At 34.6% G+C, this 19,355-nt stretch overlaps 1 protein-coding gene across 4 annotated transcripts in view; it reads right to left on the reverse strand.

Annotated features, from left to right (window-relative positions):
* LOC124641764 (ABC transporter G family member 20) overlaps positions 1–19,355 on the reverse strand; it is a 95,155-nt gene that overhangs the window by 27,701 nt on the left and 48,099 nt on the right. For all 4 annotated transcript variants that reach the window (XM_047179957.1, XM_047179956.1, XM_047179958.1 and 1 more), the window contains 2 exons: positions 6,390–6,483; positions 1,444–1,562 (listed from right to left, as the gene is read on the reverse strand). In XM_047179957.1, the coding sequence (XP_047035913.1) occupies positions 1,444–1,562; positions 6,390–6,483 (213 nt within the window). The remainder of the gene's footprint in view (positions 1–1,443; positions 1,563–6,389; positions 6,484–19,355) is intronic.

Below are 19,355 nucleotides of genomic sequence, written 5' to 3' on the forward strand. Positions count from 1 at the left end.
TGTTTTTATTAGTTTATGTCATTGTACTTTGAAATGGCAAGTTCTAGAAAAAAAGTAAAAAGTTCTAAAAGAAAGTAGTAGGAAAGTTCTAGGTCTATTGTTTTATGAGCAAACCATGGTGTAAGTCAAAATAATTAAATTACAGTCGAAAATGTCATGAGTTACCGTTGGAACCTCTTATTCTTGTTTAACAAACCATTACGTAGAAATATGTATAATGATATGCTGTTCCGGGCATTTCAATCAATTTAGGAAAAACAAGGCTTTTTAAATACAACCCACAAATGGCTTTTTAAATACAAGGCTCAAGTCCACCGTCAAAATAAGCGTCAGCTTTCTTAAAACATGTTTACTATGAATTTTCACGTTCCAAAGTAAACAATAGTTTTAAGAAAACTTTCGGTAACATAATAATAATCTTAGCCAGCTCTCATCTTTCATAAGAGACCAGAGGTAGCCCGGAAGATGTTCATTTTCCCTATTGCCAAAACTGCAAGTCTTAATGGATACTTCACTCAATCATTAGGGAAGTAAGTCCGATCTCTGAATATCCTCACTACGTGCTGATAATCGTCTCGAGTAATCGATTGTTACATTACAATTATTATAATAACGCTTGTCAGAGGTTAATAATCGTTTGTTCGACGCCCTTGCTACTTTGGCATCATGCCATACTTCCTAGTTTGATCTCTATGTGTAGATATATATGATTAGTACTGCTCCGCGGTTTTATCTGAACTTCTACCAATACACCAGTATTGCATACTTATTAACTTTTGCTCAGTAGTGATTCTTCTTCTTTCGTGTCGATGACATGTCATATATTGAGACTACACTTTGTCAGCCCAATATGCCGCCACAGCGAGAGCACGGCCGGATGCGCTCATTAGGTCCTGCCTCGAGCAAGTTTATCAGTAGTGATAGAGAAATGTAATAATTTTCTCAATACTTGGTTTAGCTTCAGTTCCAGAGATTTGTTCGACAAACAAATAAATAGACGGAATTCAAGCTTTACTTATATACATCTATACTAAGCATCTATATTATAATCTCTTGGATATCTACAAGGAAACTTAGATCTTAGATAGAGGTCCGTTATCTGATGTGGCTTCGATCCAGGACTTTGTTTGTCTAGCATAAGTTAAAGATGGATAACGAGATATCTAAGAAATGCTTTGGCAATAACAAATAATTGATTAACAATCAATAACAAGCAAACAGACAATTTAGATGTTCAAAAACAGATGTTAGATGAAAACTTTCTGTATTTGGATACAAAGATAATGTGCAATCGTTCATCTAAACACACGAGTATGGCGCACCTGCTTTCGTGAGATAAATAAATCTACATCTCATCTTGTATTATCATCTCGTTCTAGAAAAATCTGGTAAGCATGTTGGTATCATTTCCATAGAATGAGGAATATTAAATATGATACTTACATGGTGCCCTTAGCGACTGTCATGTTGAGGTTGCTGAGCACGTGGTTGGGTCGCTTCTTGGAGCCATAGTGCTTGAACGCGTGCCGCACACACACCGCCTGTTGACGTTTCTGCCACACCTGAGAATTGTACAGCTTACATTAGTTTCTAGGTAACTTTAATACAGCGTCTTCCAGCGATTTCACTGGTGTCCCGCGTTCCCTAAATACAGCAGAAATAACCTATAGCCTTCCTTGATAAATAAAACTACCTTATACTGAAATATCAATAAATAAATAATATAAATATTAATATATATAAATAATCAAATAATTGAAAACATCTATCAATAATTATAATTTTAAATAAGCTCTAGCTTCTAAACTACTAACAATATTTCGGAAGTATGTTAACACGAAATGTTTCATTTGGAAAGGTTTTTCAAATAATATATAATTTGTTACTAAAAAAGTAATGGATTAGCTTGACAGAACCTACCGATAATATAATCTTAGAAAAGCTCTAGCTTTTAAAGTACTAACAATTTGTCGGAGTTATGCTAATACAACCTTGCGCTTAAAAAGATCTTTTGATTGAAATATGGCTCATAACTTCAAGTGAGATGTTATTCCTTAACACAATGTAAAGTATCAATAATATGCCTTAGGTCAGTTATGTCTTCCAAAATACTAAGAATCGGTAAGTGGTATGTTAAGACGGAATATAAAATAAATAATATATTAATTGAGCCTAAAATTTCTGATTTCTTATTTATCATGATCAACAAATAATTCACTTATCAAAGACAAATCTGACTCCAGTAAAATTTGTTTAGTATTATATTAAAACAAAGATAAGGCACGCGCTATCAACGACTATGTTATCGAAATAATAACAATTGTAATACGATACCCATTTGTTTCACGTTCTACTAGCGGCACTGTGCCTTACAATGGGTTTTTAAAAGACTTCCCAAATAGGAGGAACTTATGTATGTTCACCGGACACTCAAAGACGCCTGCCGTGATTTTTGGCTTCACAATAACAATGACTAGATATTCGTCCACGGCAGCTGTTTTTAAATAGATCAGCCAGCTGCGCAGGACATATTATAGTACACAAGCATTTGATATAGGTGCACTCCCTATTCCTTCACTCTCATAGCGCGATGGAACAGCAATCCGACACGACTGGAGAGAGATCAGGCACAGGAAAGACATTGGTTCGAGTCATTTTCACCATATACAATAGAAGGAGGGACATGTGATTGCCGGCGGCGGTGCAGGAAGCATGTTGTCTGCTTTTTGCTGATGATCTGAAACTGTCACGCGTGGTGAGGGACGTCACTGATCCTGAAGTGCTCCAGGAGAATATAGATAAAGTAACCAAATGGAGCCAGGAAAATAAACTTTACTTCAATATCTCCAAGTGTTCAGTGATGTCATTCACTCGTGCCCGAAACCCACGACATCATCGGTATGAAATGGAGGGGGAGCCGTTAAAAAGAGTCGAGGAAGTTAGAGACTTGGGAGTTTGTTTTTCAACTGATTTAAATTTTAGGAAACATGTAGTGACCATATGTAGCAGGGCATATAGAAATTTAGGTTTTATTGTACGACAAGCGCATGATTTCAACAACATGAAGGCTTTACAAATTCTTTATGATGCTCTGGTAAGAAGTCACTTAGAATACTGTGCAGCCGTTTGGGGACCTAGTGAGGCCAAGTACAAATTCATGTTAGAGAGAATCCAAAATAAGTTCGCAAGATTTCTCTACTTAAAGCTTTATCGGGTGTACCCAGGTTATCCGTTACTATACCCGACACTTTTTGTGTTAGGCATGGTAGGATATTTTAAACTGGAGACGAGGCGAGAAGTGGCACTGGCCTCATATCTATTTAAGGTGTTACGTGGTAAAATATGTAATCCTGATATCTTGGGCGAAATTCGGTTTTGTGTACCGGATGAATACGTGGGGCGACGGCGAAGGCCGCCGCTGATGGAGGTGCCGCGCGCGCGCACCAACCTGCTGCAGCGAGCGCCGCTGACGCGCGCCGTTCGCACGCTTAATGCCATAGCCAACCGGCTGGATTTATTTACGTGCTCGCTGAATGACTTCACTGTAGTCGCTTACAGGGTGGTAAGCTACGAATCTAGTTAAGTTTGTATATGTTGATTTGTGATGTATGTGTTTTTTAGTTTAGTTTAGAATAAATTAATAAGAACCCATCTGCCGCATTAGGCAAGTCCTGTAAGGGTAGATGTAAGGTTGTGTAAATAAATAAATAAATAAATAAATGTCTCCCTAATTGGATAGAAGGTTCCAAAAATAAAAGGATAACAAGGCAAGAAAGATAAGCATTGTCCCTAAGACTCAGAAAACCCATCAACAATAACCTTAAGGAAATCACATTCCCCTTAATCAATGGTATCACCAAATGAGTCAAGGCTTATAAACAATCAGCCATCGACAACCATCTTCCTCATCACACCCTTATGGCATGTAAGTATCTATTGTGCTTAGTGCACCAGTACTCCGAAGTCAAGTGATTCATTTGCATGACAAAAATTGTAGGCTGATGACCTTTAGTTAGAATTGGTAAGACAAAGGAAAATAGGGGGAAAGCCGATTGACAAAAATTTCATTAGACCTCTCTATTGTTTGTCTGTTAGAATTGAACAGGATAAAGCTTTTTAATATTTTGAAATACCTATTATAACACCAAATGCTAAAGAAAATGCTTTTCAATCATATAAAGACAAAGCATGTACGACTTGACATTGAATTTAACAAAAAACAACGAAGTCATAATTTGGCAACTTAACGGTGGCCCGGAAAACTTACGCGCCTTGCTAAAAGCACTAAGGAAATCCTTTTTTCCTTTTGCCAAAAATGTAGTAATGTCAAGCAATGACTAAATCAAATCGTGACTAATATTCTTGATTTTTGTCCTCTACAAACCCTAGGCTCCTCAGCTTTTAGCCACTGTTCCGCTTACGTCCCGAGGGACTAGGGCTGCCATCTCGAATTTCGTCAAACCCGGACAAACATTTAAAAAAACCCGGACATTTGGCATAAATCGCATTTTTTCCCCGAACGAGTACGATTTTTTTAAAACAATATAATACCTAATTTGTAATCCGTTTACTATTAACATATACTTAAATTCAATGAGGTGCTTCTTTCATGAAAAGTGTCCGGGTTTTCCCCGGACACTTCTTGAAACCCCGCCCGGACGGCCCCCGGACGGCCTCCAAACGAGGACAAATCCGGGGAAACCCGGACGGATGGCAGCCCTACGAGGGACCTACTTGCCGCACCATGTTACAGAAATATAGGAGGTTTTTAATGATATTCGATCGGAACTCGTCACGGGTTGATGTAACCTGTGTATTAGTTCATCCTTACCATGGAAATGGGGTTTCACAAAATGGATATCAATGATAAAAGAAAACAAAGGAAAAAATTCGAGATCATCATAAGTTAAATCTTATTAATTACCCGAGTGTTAATGACTGATAATATTTTTTTATTTAATATCAAAATCCGTTATCAGACTTTTTGATATGATTATTATTTTTAGATAACTTGCATACATGCAATTTCATTCATGTTTTATGAAATCAACGAACACTATCGCGTTGACACTACTCGTTAAAGCAATAATTCTTTGTATTTAAACTATTAAAAAATGTATTATAACTGAAAACAAAATAATTTGGCTATCAATGCAATCATGTCCAAAATGCTGGCTATACGTTCACAAGCAGCACCCACCAAATCTGTCTGTATATTCGCGATAAACTCAAAAACTGCTACTCAGATTTTCATGCTGTTTAAGTTATTTAGATTGGAATAAAAGAAAATAAACTGTAGTAACTACTTCAAAGAAGATAAAAGGAACTATCATCAGATTTCTCTTTGATAGACCGCCGACCGGTTTAATTACGAGTACACTATAATAGTTAACTACAGTCGTTTGGACAATAGTTAATTATGCAACGCACCATGTAAGTACGGCGATTGACATAGTTTAAACTTATGTAGTAAGTAGTTAAAGAGAGAAATCTGCGGTTGATAATAGTTGTTGGGTTTGGACTAGATGTAATCAGAAACAAGAACAAAAAAATCTAGAGTAATATTTTGTTTGTTCGTTTAAAGTTTAAAGGCTCCCAAACTACTGAACTGATATCAAAAATTCTTTCATTACTGGGAAACTACACTCTTCCTAAATATAATAGGCTATATTTTCGACTGATACAGGCAGAAGTTCTCACGGAACGTGGGTGAAACCGCGGAAAACGGCTATTAAGAAATAAAATTAATGAGGGTAAGGCATGATGAATATGATATTAGGATATTCTTAAAAGCGAGGTGTACCTAGTCTTTAAGTTAGTTTGACGATTTAAAAGTATCTTTTTTATTTGTGTACGTGACAAAAGTCATGTTTCCTAGACTTCGATTAAAGATGAATGTCTCGTAATTATTTGTATCGTTAATTAATTATGTCACGTTATTACAAATTGATTGTTTCTCCAATTTGCTAATGCCTTTTATTTAATTTACGAAAATCTTTTTATAACCTCATAGTTCTGTGTTCTCTTGTACTTCATATGGAATAATTAAATCTTTTGGTTATTTATCCGCAGAAGGGCACAGGCCTCTTCGCATACAGAAAATGAAAGAGGGTTAATCACCAGACCTGCTCATGGCCGATTGGCAATTTCAGACTTCAGTTTTGCTTTAGATATTTTCTTTCACACATTTACTACTTGTCTTTGCTGTCCAAAATATACCACAGACGACAGCACATTAACCTAACCCAATAGATTTTCAACCTCCTCTCAATAGACGAAGGTTAATGTTCGATTGGTATAATGTGACAGATTCAGGTAGGTTGACCCAATGGCGCCTATACATATAACTTAGAAGAGTTACATAAGTATTGAAGCTTTTATATACTAACCGAGCTCTCTTGTTTTTCGAAAGGCGGTGAGAACTGTATCTGGCTCATCTTAGACTCCTTCGCGTCGCCCATTGGCGACGGAGGCGAGGTCTCTCTGTAAACAAAAGAAAAACAACGTTAGTGCTATTGATACAAGGTAACAATTACATAATAGTGGAGTTACGACAAAGAATATCAACTAGGGATGAAAAGGTCTGATGACACAATTATGTAATTTTAAACTACAGTTTAAATAAGAGGAAGGATGTTTATTTGTAGCAGTGTGTTTATTTATTTTTTCATTCTTTCGACTTTCATCGTTTATTAATTTGCTCGGTTTCGTGTTCAGTAATTTTATCTTTCTGAAACAAGAGATGTCAACAGTGTCCGAAAGTTAATACCAAAACAGTTTAAGAATAATTTAAACAATAAATTCACTTTACAAAGAATAAACAAAAACATGTTTTACCAAGTTAATTGTGTTAATCATCTCTGTGACCCAGAAATTCCAGGAAAATTGCAGAAAGTGGCACATTGAGGCATCAATCAGTCAGAAACCACCTTGACATGAGATGAGTCAGAATGTCACCTTCATAACCAAGCGTTTAAACCACAGTTTTAACCAATGGTGCAATCTGCCTCTTGACTTATGGTTGCAAGGTATAAAGTTGTGGCATCAAAGTTGTATTATTTTCAAGGTAATTCGGCAATTTTAAGAGTCAATATTTCGAAAAATTAAAAAAAAAAAATGGTTTTCAACTATTACTATTTCAACTTATGCATACTTTTCTCAGGTTCAAAAAATGAAACTTCATTGTAACTAGGTCAAAACGTATATCAGAATCATATCACATTCAATACAGAACGTAGACGCAAGCAATTAAACCAAATTAAATCATAGAAAAGCAACGTAACACACATGACGTAACGCTTAAAATAATGTAAGTACATAATGCAATATTTACATAATAATACTTTTATACACATGCGTACATTTGGCACTTTTAAACGCGGATGTGAGCCGTTTTCATTTTGCAAAGAGCTAATAAAATCTGAATAATTTTATTATACAATAGTTTTAGAGTTATTTTATGTTTTTAGTAGGTTTTATGATTGTGAATGTGACGGAGGTATATTATGGGATTATCATGGTCATATTTCAAGATTAGCAAGGCCACTACATTTGAAAAATGCGTGATGAATTCAAGATAAGTAATGCATCAGTCATGCAAGTCAGAATAACAATTAGTTATCATGTGAATTGAGAAGAGTAAAACTGGATACAAATCATTCAGTTTTCATTCGATTAGTGCCAACTTCAGGTGCTTTTGAAGCGTCAAGTGATAGGTTCTCATTTGTTAAAAAACTTGCAATTGCTTAACAGCACCACTAAGTTAATTCCATTGAACTTCTAATGGAAAACTACACAAACTCATGCAATAAGCTATATTAAATGTGCATACAAAAACCAATGACGTTACAATCGGCATATTTTTAGCCTTTTAAAGGCTTAAGATACATCGCAGAAAAAACCCGGGGCTAAGGTCAATAACCTTGGATGTAAACTGGACTGGTTTACTGTAGTTTGTAGTTTGAAGGATCTACTTGAACTTTATGTGTTGATGTTAAAATTACCGCAATACCGCTAGGATCTTATAGTGCATCATGGCTAACTGTATTCTGAATACATAAAATAGATAGTGATAAAATATGGTGAAGATAATAAGGATATAATAATTTTCAGCGTACATATTCAGATAACAGTGAGGCAAATTAAGTTGACTTTTCCATTTGTGAAATGATCTTTAAAATAGATAAAAGAAAACTTCTTCAGGGTACGTATTCATCATAGTTGGCTAGTAGATTTAATTTATGAATCAGTTTCAATTCATAATTAAAGGATTATTGCAAGTGGAAAACTAGATTATTAAGATTAATTTACAGAGAAGTTAGCCTCGAATTTACACTTTCAGTATAAATAAAAACTTTTCCAAAACATTTTCAGCATAGACTTTTCCTTACAATACAACGCAGATACACCTGACCTGATTATCAAAATTGAACCACAAAACCAATTACATAAAGTTGTTTATCGAGTGCTAAACCGCGTCATAAACCGAGATGTGTAAACTGGTTACATGTTCTTCCGCCATTTTGTCTTCCTACTACACATTATGACATATTACAGCATCGTATTGTCGCCTTGTTCACAATAGTTAAGCTGTGTAATATTTCCTTAAATGTTGGAAATATAAATGCGGGATTACACCGGTTTGTTGGACAAATGCGGCATAAATGTGCCTACTGGTATATCTCCTCGGTCTAGCAAAATGAGTGCAAACATTTCAGAAATGTCCGCGAGATTGTAATCTTTCTTCCCGAACACATGCTCCGCATGTAAGCATTTTTTGCAATGTGTGCACAAACTTGATGGAATCACAATCTTGGCTGAAAACCAGCAGTTGTAGAATGTTAACTAAGTAAATACAGCTTCTAAATCATGGGCTTCGCAGTTTTACTGAAAGAATGGCAAAATACAGTCCTGTTCTTGATACGTTATTAAATTAGATACGTTATTTAATTACTAATTTATTCACGAAGATCAATTCTAATTAACTCCCAGAGGAACTCATTAACTTATAATTTTATTGAGACATATCTTAACAGTGATTTAGCCGAGACTAGAACAAACAACAATTCCACGTGGAGTAGTTATTAGAACTTATTCGTGACGTTTTCCTTCTCAGAAAATATGTAACCTAGAACCACAAACGTAGTATCGTGACGACATATTCCACGAAAGAAGATCGGATAAATATCGAGACACGATTCGATACCTACATACTTATTTATAAAGTGACATGGTATATAACTAACTAGGTATCTTCCTGTAACACAACTCTAGTAGTTATCTTACGCAGTTAACGATTTTATCAATGATTGGTATGATAATATAATTAATATTGAAGTTGTATAGTGCCTTCATAAATAGCATGTATCTTGGCAAATATGGAATCAGCTCTTTGGCAGATCAGTAGATTCGTTAAGAAGATATTTTTAACGTACAGTCTATCGGCTAACGTTTGACTATTTTCCCTCACATAGGTAGTTTCTTATTTAACTATACATTATCCAGGAAACATCATCCATATACACATAAGTCGATTATCGATGCACTACTCGAACGTCATATCGATTAAACTCACTCGTATTGTGATGAAACGTCGTACGTATCAAGGTCACAATGACTCAGTAGACAGTAGTGCAAGTCCGCGCAAATCACGTACGGGAGTGTGAGAGACATTGAAAACGAGAGCGTTTTTTGTATACGACGATAAATTGTATAGTTGGCGTTTTGTATGTTGGTGATGACAAAAAAATCGTATTGTTCACACTGATAGACACACTGGAAAGAGATTTTGTAGGTTAGGCATAGAAAGTATTCTGGGATGTTTCTAGAGGTCTATGAAAGAGTTATACCTACCTATTTTCTTTTGAATAGATTGGAAAAGTTAAAGAGTAAAACGATAGGTTTCAAGTATTTGCACGTTTTAATTTGAAATTCGTACGTCCATAAATAAACTAACTGAACAATATAAAATAATTTAAGCCGTTCTTTTTAAAATACATACCACAGAGCTATAAGTTGCAACCCATCACACATCACAGATGATGCATTTCAATTAGTCCACGTTTCTAATTTACAAGGTATTAACAAACGTGTCAACAAATCTAAAGGCCGGTTTACACTTTGCGAAGTGTGAAGTGATAAGTGTTAAGCGTTAACTTTACGCGATAAGTCTCAAGTGTTAAGTAGTCTTTTCCATCTCCGTTTACACAGTGTTTAGGAAGAAGCTCATAGTGGTACTGTCCGTTGTGCATAGTGTCTCTAGAAATGGAAGATGAACAGAGCCTAATATTGAGACAAATAATTAAGGAGATTGTATCTGTTGTGGTATCTGATATAGAAAATGAACTCAATTTTGAAATCGGGAATTCCCATCGCTTCACTCAGTTTCAATAGGGCCGCATCTCTCAACTGTTTGTTTTTAAATTCTGCGCACTTTACATTGTATAGGCATTCAAACTTTATGTATTCTTGTACGAATTTTAAAGTATGTTGTTCCGTCCACTTCATTTTCGCTTTGAACTTGACACTGCGCACTTAACACACACGTATTTACACACTGATTAGTATAGGCAAATTGCGAGAGAGGGTAGTAGAAAAGTTGAGAGGGGGTAGTCACTTAACAACAAAAATAGACCTTGATTCTATTCACTCGCACTAATCAATAAGTACTAATCGCACGTATCACTTAACACTAATCACTTTACGCTTCCGTTCACACCTTGATTACTAAACACCTGCACTAATCACCTGCAGTGTTAACTTAACAAAGTGTAAACCGGGCATAAGAACATAGCTAACCAGTCAACTAATAAATTACTTTAAAACAAAGAGACCACTTAGCTTAGTAATACTAGGAGTCCATGAAAGAAAAGAAGTAGAAGCAATCTTAACTCCAACATCAAATTAATATCGTCTCGTCTCTCACGCACGCTGTCAAGGACAATACGTCAAAGAGAGACGGCAACATACTAATCAGGTTCGTATCGTAATCGTAATTTCGCCACGCGACCGTGAGGGCATGTCAAAACGTTGGACGCGACTGGAATCAAAATGGACGATGTCTGACTAGAATTAATTTGTTAGGACAAAGGTTTTCAATGCCTCTGATGTGTAATTAATGTTTAGGAATATTTTAAAGAGGTTCTAATGTTATTTATCAAATGTGTATAGTAAGTTCAACTCAGTCTTGCGCGCGTCCTTATGTGTGGGTAACCCTTGTACATACACAGTGACTTTGTGTGCGTGACAAGAGGTACAGTCGGGTACAAATACAGTTATTTAGGGGTTACGGCTGTTTAAAGAAAAACAGTTATTACGTAATTTAATGTTTATTTATTTATAATGATTCTGAATCGCTACTTGAAAAATCAAATGATGAATTTTCGGATTCGCTACTCTCACCGAGGTAAATTATAAATTTTGACTCCATGTCAAAATGTCTATAGTATTTTTCTTTTTTCTTTTGTACATGTCGACAAGTATTACCCAACATCCCTTCATCAATATGACTTAAACGTTCATTTATGAGTTTCATTATTTCCGTCTTATTTTGGTCGACATTATGCGAAGCAATATTATTTTTTAAAATTCCTCACACATTTTGTTTACATTATTATACTAGATTATACGTCTTTTTACATTCTTAGTCCACACTTTTATTTATTGTCCGCGTACCCCGAGCTAGAAAATATGTAAGGAGTATTTAATTCATCTAAGATATTTCACCTCATTTATTTCTTAGATACTGTCAACGTCAATTTGAAAAAACTTATGAGAAAATAATGAAAAACTGTAAAATGTAATAATAAAAAGCTTTGAATGTTGTTTCATTTTTTGAAACGCTACCTGACTCCTTAAACATTTTCTCCGTGAAGAACTAGACATTTTCGTAAACGACTGTACCCATAACAAAAAGCGATAAGAACACGTCATGCTCGGTCGACGTTACTGTCATACAAATGAAAGTTGTATATTTACAAGCCGACGCACACATAGGGCCGCGCGCAAATCTGAGTTGAACTATCTATACCTTACCAGATGTCATCATCATCCTCCGAGCCCAACTATGTCGGCTTCCAGTCTAACCGGATATAAATAAGTATCAGTGCTTTACAAGGAGCAACTGCCCTATCTGGCCACCTCAACCCAGTTACCCAGGCAACCCAATACCCCTTGGTTAGACTTGATTGGTGGTTTGGTTGGTTGTACCTTACCAGATGATACAACCGATATTAAAATATATTCTGACCTCTACAACGTCATGCCAAAAACCAGATTTGAGCAAAATGATTTTATCGCCTTGGAATTCCGAAACCTTAAAAAGGTAGACCCATATTAAGAAAAAAAGCGAAAACAGTATGCTAATTTTGCAAACCACCATGCTTTTTTTTGAATTAAACACCATGCTTTAATTAAAACTTTTATAATAAACAGACTCCATTGAAAAAATATTGGATTAAAATATACTCATAATCTTAAAAGTATTTTTATATCTCAAGATAAAATACATACCTACATGCATGAGGTTTTTGAATAAGAACTGCTGCTTCTCTGAGATTGATACAAACGTTATAAACGGCTAATTGTTTTTCCAATTAATTGTAATAAATATAAACATAGTGTTCGCAGTAATATGGTTGCTGGAGGAAACATCGGAGGTCGCTCGTGAAACGCTACACTCGCACGCTTGGGTGATCACTTGCGATATTCTTGATTTTATGAGCGCCTGGTACTTGCTGGGGCGGTTTCTTGGAAAATTCTTTTTTATTTCTATTCTTGATTGTATCTTTGTTTAATTTAGTTTGTAAATATAGTATTTTAGAAGTAGAATAGTAAGTTTGTATATAAATGTATTATTATAATATGTACTGTGTAAATATGTAATATGTATAGGTAAATGGATCAACGTTAACTATTTAATTAGAGAATATCTCAGTTACTGTTGATGAAATATGTTAGCCTGGTACTAAAAATTATATGCTAGACTCATATAAAAATACTTATTTTCGAATATTAAGAAACCAGGGAAGCTGATTTCAAAACGTACCTAATAAAAATATTAATTAGACAATAACACCGGGCGTAATTAACTTACGGCCAGTTTCTTCATCAAAAGTTAAAGTTAAAGTTATGGCTAAAGTAATGTCTAAAGTAAAAGTAACGGTTAAATTCAATTTTTCTATTCGTTTTGCTGTCACTTTAGCCTTGAAAAAACGAATTTGACCGTAACTTTTACTTTAGACATTACTTTAACTTTAACTTTTGATGAAGAAACTGGCCGTTAGCAATAAAAAATTAAGTATAAGAAGTAGAATTTTCACATACCACGGACTATATTTTTAAAACAATACACAATTTACCACATATCTAAACAATAGACAATGTACCTAAATCTCAATATACTTCTGCCTTTTCCCCCGCGGATTCGCCCGCGTCCCGTGGTAACTACTGCCAGAACCGGAATAAAACATTACCTACATATGTTACTCGGGAAAAGAGTAGCTTTTCAACAGGGAAAGAATTTTCAAATCGCTCTCGCAGAGTCGGAGCCTATCCGCACACTACAGTCGAAACAGTCGGCTGACAATTGGCTCTAAAGTTGGATTTTTCATCGAAAATCGTGAATTCAATCAAAGTTTCTAGTCGATCTGATACCGGTCAGATACTTGATCATTGTCATGCATGCACTACCATTCTATCTATTCTGAATGTCAGCCGACTAAAGTATTCAGTGCGCGGGTACTCTAAGTTCTTGGTGATCTTGGAAATGCGGCAGTTAATTAAATAAAACAGTTTAACGAAAAATATATCCTGAATGCACTTGAATGTCACAAAAACATCCGCAAATCCAACAGACATGCAGATAATATTGCCTTATTTCCTAGAACGTCAATAAAAACTAGATTGTTCAGTTAAACACATGTTTTTCTCAAGTAATGACAGATCATTGCGACATTACCTGTGGGGTCAGCATGGTTCAAAGTCAAGTGTATGCAGGCGATATTAAATTATTAGAACAAGGAAAAATATGTGCATGTAAAGTTTCTATAAGTGTCACTTATCTATCTTAGTTATTCTACATTAGTATAACAAAGAGGAAACATTTTGTTAGAGATAAACGGACGTTTATATTGTCGGAATATCCAGTTTAGTTAATGTGCGAATACTCATGGTCTCTGTAGTATAAAAATTATAATATTTATATTCAGTCTTTAATACAGCAAATGTAGATCTTAGTACTGAAAGTACCTACTCATAAGTTACTTAGTAACACGTCCTATAAAAACTTATGAGCAACGATCAATGTTAAAGTTCAAGTACAAAAACTATCTACGTAAGTGCATAATGAATTGAATACAAACTTAAAATGTAATGTGAATATATAATGTAATGTCTTATCTATTGAAAATGTGGATCCTTTGGATCTATTGAAAATAGCTGTTTTTATTAATGCATAGTGACAAACAAAACAACAAAAGTGTTAATTAAGGTAGTCAGAACGTAAAATATAAGCCAATCTATGCTATAACACTAATGAGGAATCATTTCTTGTTCGTACTTAATGCTCCAAACCTATAAAACCGATTTGAAAAATAATTTCACTATTGGGAAGCTATCCCCAAGTAACATAGGCTACATAAGGGGAAGAAGATTCCCCGGTACCTACCTACACGGGTGAAACCGTGGGGAAACCGCTAGTAATAAATATAACGCAAAGTTCGTGTCTTAAAAACATGAAGAATCCGCAGATACCTATATAAAAATAGATTGCACTTAATATAAACTTAGTTACAATAAATATTTATCTAATTAATTCATGTAATTATAAAAGGTATATATTTAATTTATTATAAGGAATTATTCACATAGATTCTTTTTATTAGTATAAAGTTGCACATTTGCTCTACCCCATCAAATCACTCTTTCACTCTAAGGTTGGCTGGAAGAGAACCCAACACTGGGTTAAGCTCGCCATTGTACATTATCTCTCTATATTCAGTGTGTCTCTCTGTATTTATGTGTGCAATAAAGAATAATAATCTATTTGATGACATTTCAAAACGCGATATTTCCCAGTATGTTGCATTAACGATAATATTATGACGTACGCAATGATTCATAAGTAATATGTTTTCCCTATCAATTAATTACCGATACTACGGGATTATATTGTATGTCTTACTTTTAATAATATGTATTTACTGATAAGGGGTCAAGTTCAATGCTCTTGTCTGGTAATGGATTAACGTATTTATTGAGTATGTTTATTTATTAATCATGTTTCTTAATCCTACTTGTAATAATAGGTACTTTTATTAAAAATTTTGACAGACAAAAAGTAAAGAAAATTCTAATGAGAGGTGAATTTTTATCTGACATTGAGAGAAAAACAAAAGATGTTTGTATTAAAATCAGCCACATTATACCAATAAGTAATTTCGCAAAACTATTATTGTAATAGCTTGGACAATTGCATTAGTATGGAGATAATTTATCAATAGGAAATAAAAAGAAAATATTGTTAACATTACTTAGGTAGGTAGGTACTACTGAAACAAAACATTTCTAACTTTCTTTTTTATTTTTTATTTTTTCCATGAACTTTGAAGACGCAAATATAGGGATTTTTATATGCGTAGAAGTAATGGAACACATTTAATTATGTTAATAAAACCATCATAAGTAAAAATTAACTAATTTAATTTTAATTTTCATCTCATAATTGCAGGTTTTCTCAGAAACACAACAGTGAAAGTAAAGATCTTATCCGATAGCGCGAAAGGGTATGCTCCGGTGGTTCCGTGTCGAAACCATAGGAGGAAGGTATATTACCGAAGAAAGATTCTAACTTTATTGTAAGAAAATGTGTCTGTGACTTGATGTTAAAAGCTACTGACATCTCAGATACCTATGAGTACCGAGTAGTATAAAGATATTTGGCACAAACTCTATATTATATAAGAAGCCATTTACCTATATTTAATGTATTATATTATTCGACTTTAACGCATACATACGTGCAATTTAAAAGGTTTTTGTCCTTACGTACATATGCCCAAATGTAAATAATAGTGTCCTCTACTTATCGTCATTAGCTCACATTGTTAATTCCTCGGATCAGCTGGTAATCTTTATAGGGATTAATGAGGACGAAAAGTTAATTGAATATTGTTGATAATTTCATTGTCTAGAATTAATTGATATGCAAAAAGTCCTAGTAAAACAAAAGAAGTAGTAATTTTTGCTTATCTTGCGTTATTTTGTAAAAAAAAATATTTATTTTAGTTTGGCAAACCAATTACTGGCTGTTTCTCGTGGTTTCACTCACATATTGTCAAGTACCTAAACAGTCATTTGGATAAATGTTTCAGATCTGGGCAGAGATTAAAATTATAGGAACCGTTTATTTTATCCAAATCGGCTTATCCATTTACCTTGAAAGAAAAGCAACCCGACAGATTTAGAAATAGGTTACGCATGTTTAATATCAATAAGTAATAGAAGCAGTTATTTAAAAAAGTTCTATCTTTACGTCTATTGTTTTTGCTGCAAAACAAAATGTGAAATTGCATGCTTGCAACAATTCAACCTTGCTTGTAATATTTACAAGGGTCAAGGGCGCCTTCTAGGAACCGTGCCTCAGCTTATTATATTATTACTTATTACAGTAATAAGGAAAACGGTTCTATTGCTTCAACTTATTGTTTCAACTAACTCGGTTCTCTGTAATTGTCGTTTGTCATTTGTTTAACTGTCCTACCTACAGCACCTACAGGCTTCTTTTCATAAAGAGTAGGAATCGCTTGCTCAAGGTGGATTGGCTATCTATACTTATAATAAATCTGTAGAGAGGTCAATTCTGTACATTAAATATTTTTCCAAAATATCTATCAGGGGGTGATTAGTGATCGATACTGATGCCAAAAATGCAATCAGTAATTTTTTTGTCTGTCTGTCTGTATGTTCGTTATGGAAACAAAAACTACTCGACTGATTTTAATGAAACTTGGCACAAATATTCTTCATACTCCTAGGCAGGTTATAAAATAATTTTCATCATGCTACGATCAATAGGAGCAGAGCAGTGATGGGAAATGTTGGGAAAACGGGAGAAGTTACTCCATTTTTTAAGCTTCCGTCGCGTGTGCAGCCGTAGTGGTTAAAGCTAAGTAGAAATAGGCCAGGTACGCATAGATTTAGATAACTATTATTATATAATAATGTTAGTTCTTCCTCTCTTTGCACAAAGTCCGAATCTAACGCGGACGAAGTCGCTGGCAGAAGCTAGTTTCAAATAAGTCTATGGAAGTATTCTAACTTACCAGCAAAACATATATTTATTATGAGTTGCGGTCGTTTTGGGAGCTGACTTATTTGAGGTTCAAACTAGGTTTGAGGACCAAACAAGATGAAAATGTTTTAAAATTTTTATTCCGCCTTATTCTTGATAGGTTAGGTTTTTGGACAACAGGTCACCCACAAAAATGCATATAATTTTATAGTTTGATAATTTTGGCTCTGTTAAAGCGTACAACTCACGTGAGAGCCTCCATCTCGTCAGATCGTGGGAGGCAGCGTCTGACTGTCTGTGCCATTCCGTCCACTGCACTATTCAAATGAATACTGAAATAATATCTTTAATTGATGTTGAATGAAGTGCATGACAAAGTGACCTTTTCGAAAATGTGTCTGAGATAACGGATTAATTTGATTATGGATTAGCTATTATAGATTGCATATATTGCACTTGCATTATAGATTGCCGTCCCACCGGGCTATGAGAGTGTAGGAATAGGGAGTGCACCTGTGTCAAAGCAAATGCTCGTGCACTATAATATGTCCTGCGTAGTTGGCTAATCTCCTTACATGAGAACAGCCGCCGTAGCCGATAATCGGCTAGGAGGACATCATCATCATATTGCACTAACTGTTCCCCTCGGTTCCAACTGTGTCCCGAGAGAACCTAATTCCCGCACCCGGATAACTAGTATTCACGCTTTCACCCTAAAACTATCAGACACCTTAAGTCTTTAACCTGAAAAATGACATAGGCTGCATATTGTATGTCGAATAGCGCAAAAAATAGCTGAGAAATGGTTTCCTAAAAAAATACTCATACATCTTAGGGCCAACTTAATTTATAAACTCTTACTTTCATACCAACTCACACATAAGTAATTACAATAAACAATGCATTAATTGTCTACAATCTACAGATAACATAATGCTGAGTGCACACAACGTGCTGCACTCGAAGTGACTCACAAAATGCATTGTATGCTAACATTCCCTCACGGACGCGTCTACTGGGTGGTATTTCTTAGTATTTTAATATGTATTGTTTTTATTTTATTATTATTTGATTGCTTTGTTCAATTGTTTAAATTTGCGGAGTAACTTTAATGTGAAATTGGTTATAAATTATTATTTGTTAACTGTATGATAAATAAATAGTATTTTATTGCTTATTAGAATCATTTCATATTATATTTCAATCAATAGCTTGTTGGTTTAATAATTTATATTCGTAGATTTCAATATCATAAAAAGATCATCACCCTCTTTAGTCGTGGTTGACGATGTTGCCTCAATTCAACCGTTGTAATAAGCAATAAAATACTATTTATTTATCATACAGTTAGCTATAAACGAGATAGGCTTTCGCGATGCGTCTCGTCTTGTCACGGTTTAAAAGATCATAGAAATAGAAAGCCTAAGAACACTTATAATATCAAATTAACTGCATTTTTTCCTACACTATGAATATTTTACTTAATTACTAAGTATAAGTTCTTTATAATAAAGTAGCAAGTATTGTGACGGTAGTTAATTACTAAGTATGTGTAGGTTCTTATAATGTTAGTAAGTATTGTGACGTGTAGGCGGATGTTTTCTCATACGTTTGGGATGGCGCAACAATCGATGCTCACTCATTATTGTGCACTCACATAATACGCGTGTGGGGCCATGGAATTGGCGGAAACTGTAGATGAAATATAAAATACTTCATAGTTATCAGAATAACATAAAATACTACTTCATTATGTCGTTATAGGTCAGAAAGTTTGACAAAAAGTTTTATCATTTGGGTTGTCCATGTAGCTGGTTGGAGGAGATCAGATAAGCAGTCGTTCCATGTAAAACACCAGTTTTCAGCTGCTGATGCCAAATTAGTTGGGAAAAGAGCAAGCATATAAGATACTCTAAAATATTAAGCCACCTTATAAGCCAAAACTGCATAAAATCCTTGATGGATACAAAAAAAATACAAAAATACAAAAAATACAAAAACCGCTACTAACTGTACTATTTAACATTTTGACCCTGTACTAGTATTTAGAAAGCGCACGCGACTC

The sequence above is a fragment of the Helicoverpa zea genome, chromosome 23 (assembly GCF_022581195.2).
Source record: "Helicoverpa zea isolate HzStark_Cry1AcR chromosome 23, ilHelZeax1.1, whole genome shotgun sequence".
Lineage (NCBI taxonomy): Eukaryota > Metazoa > Arthropoda > Insecta > Lepidoptera > Noctuidae > Helicoverpa > Helicoverpa zea.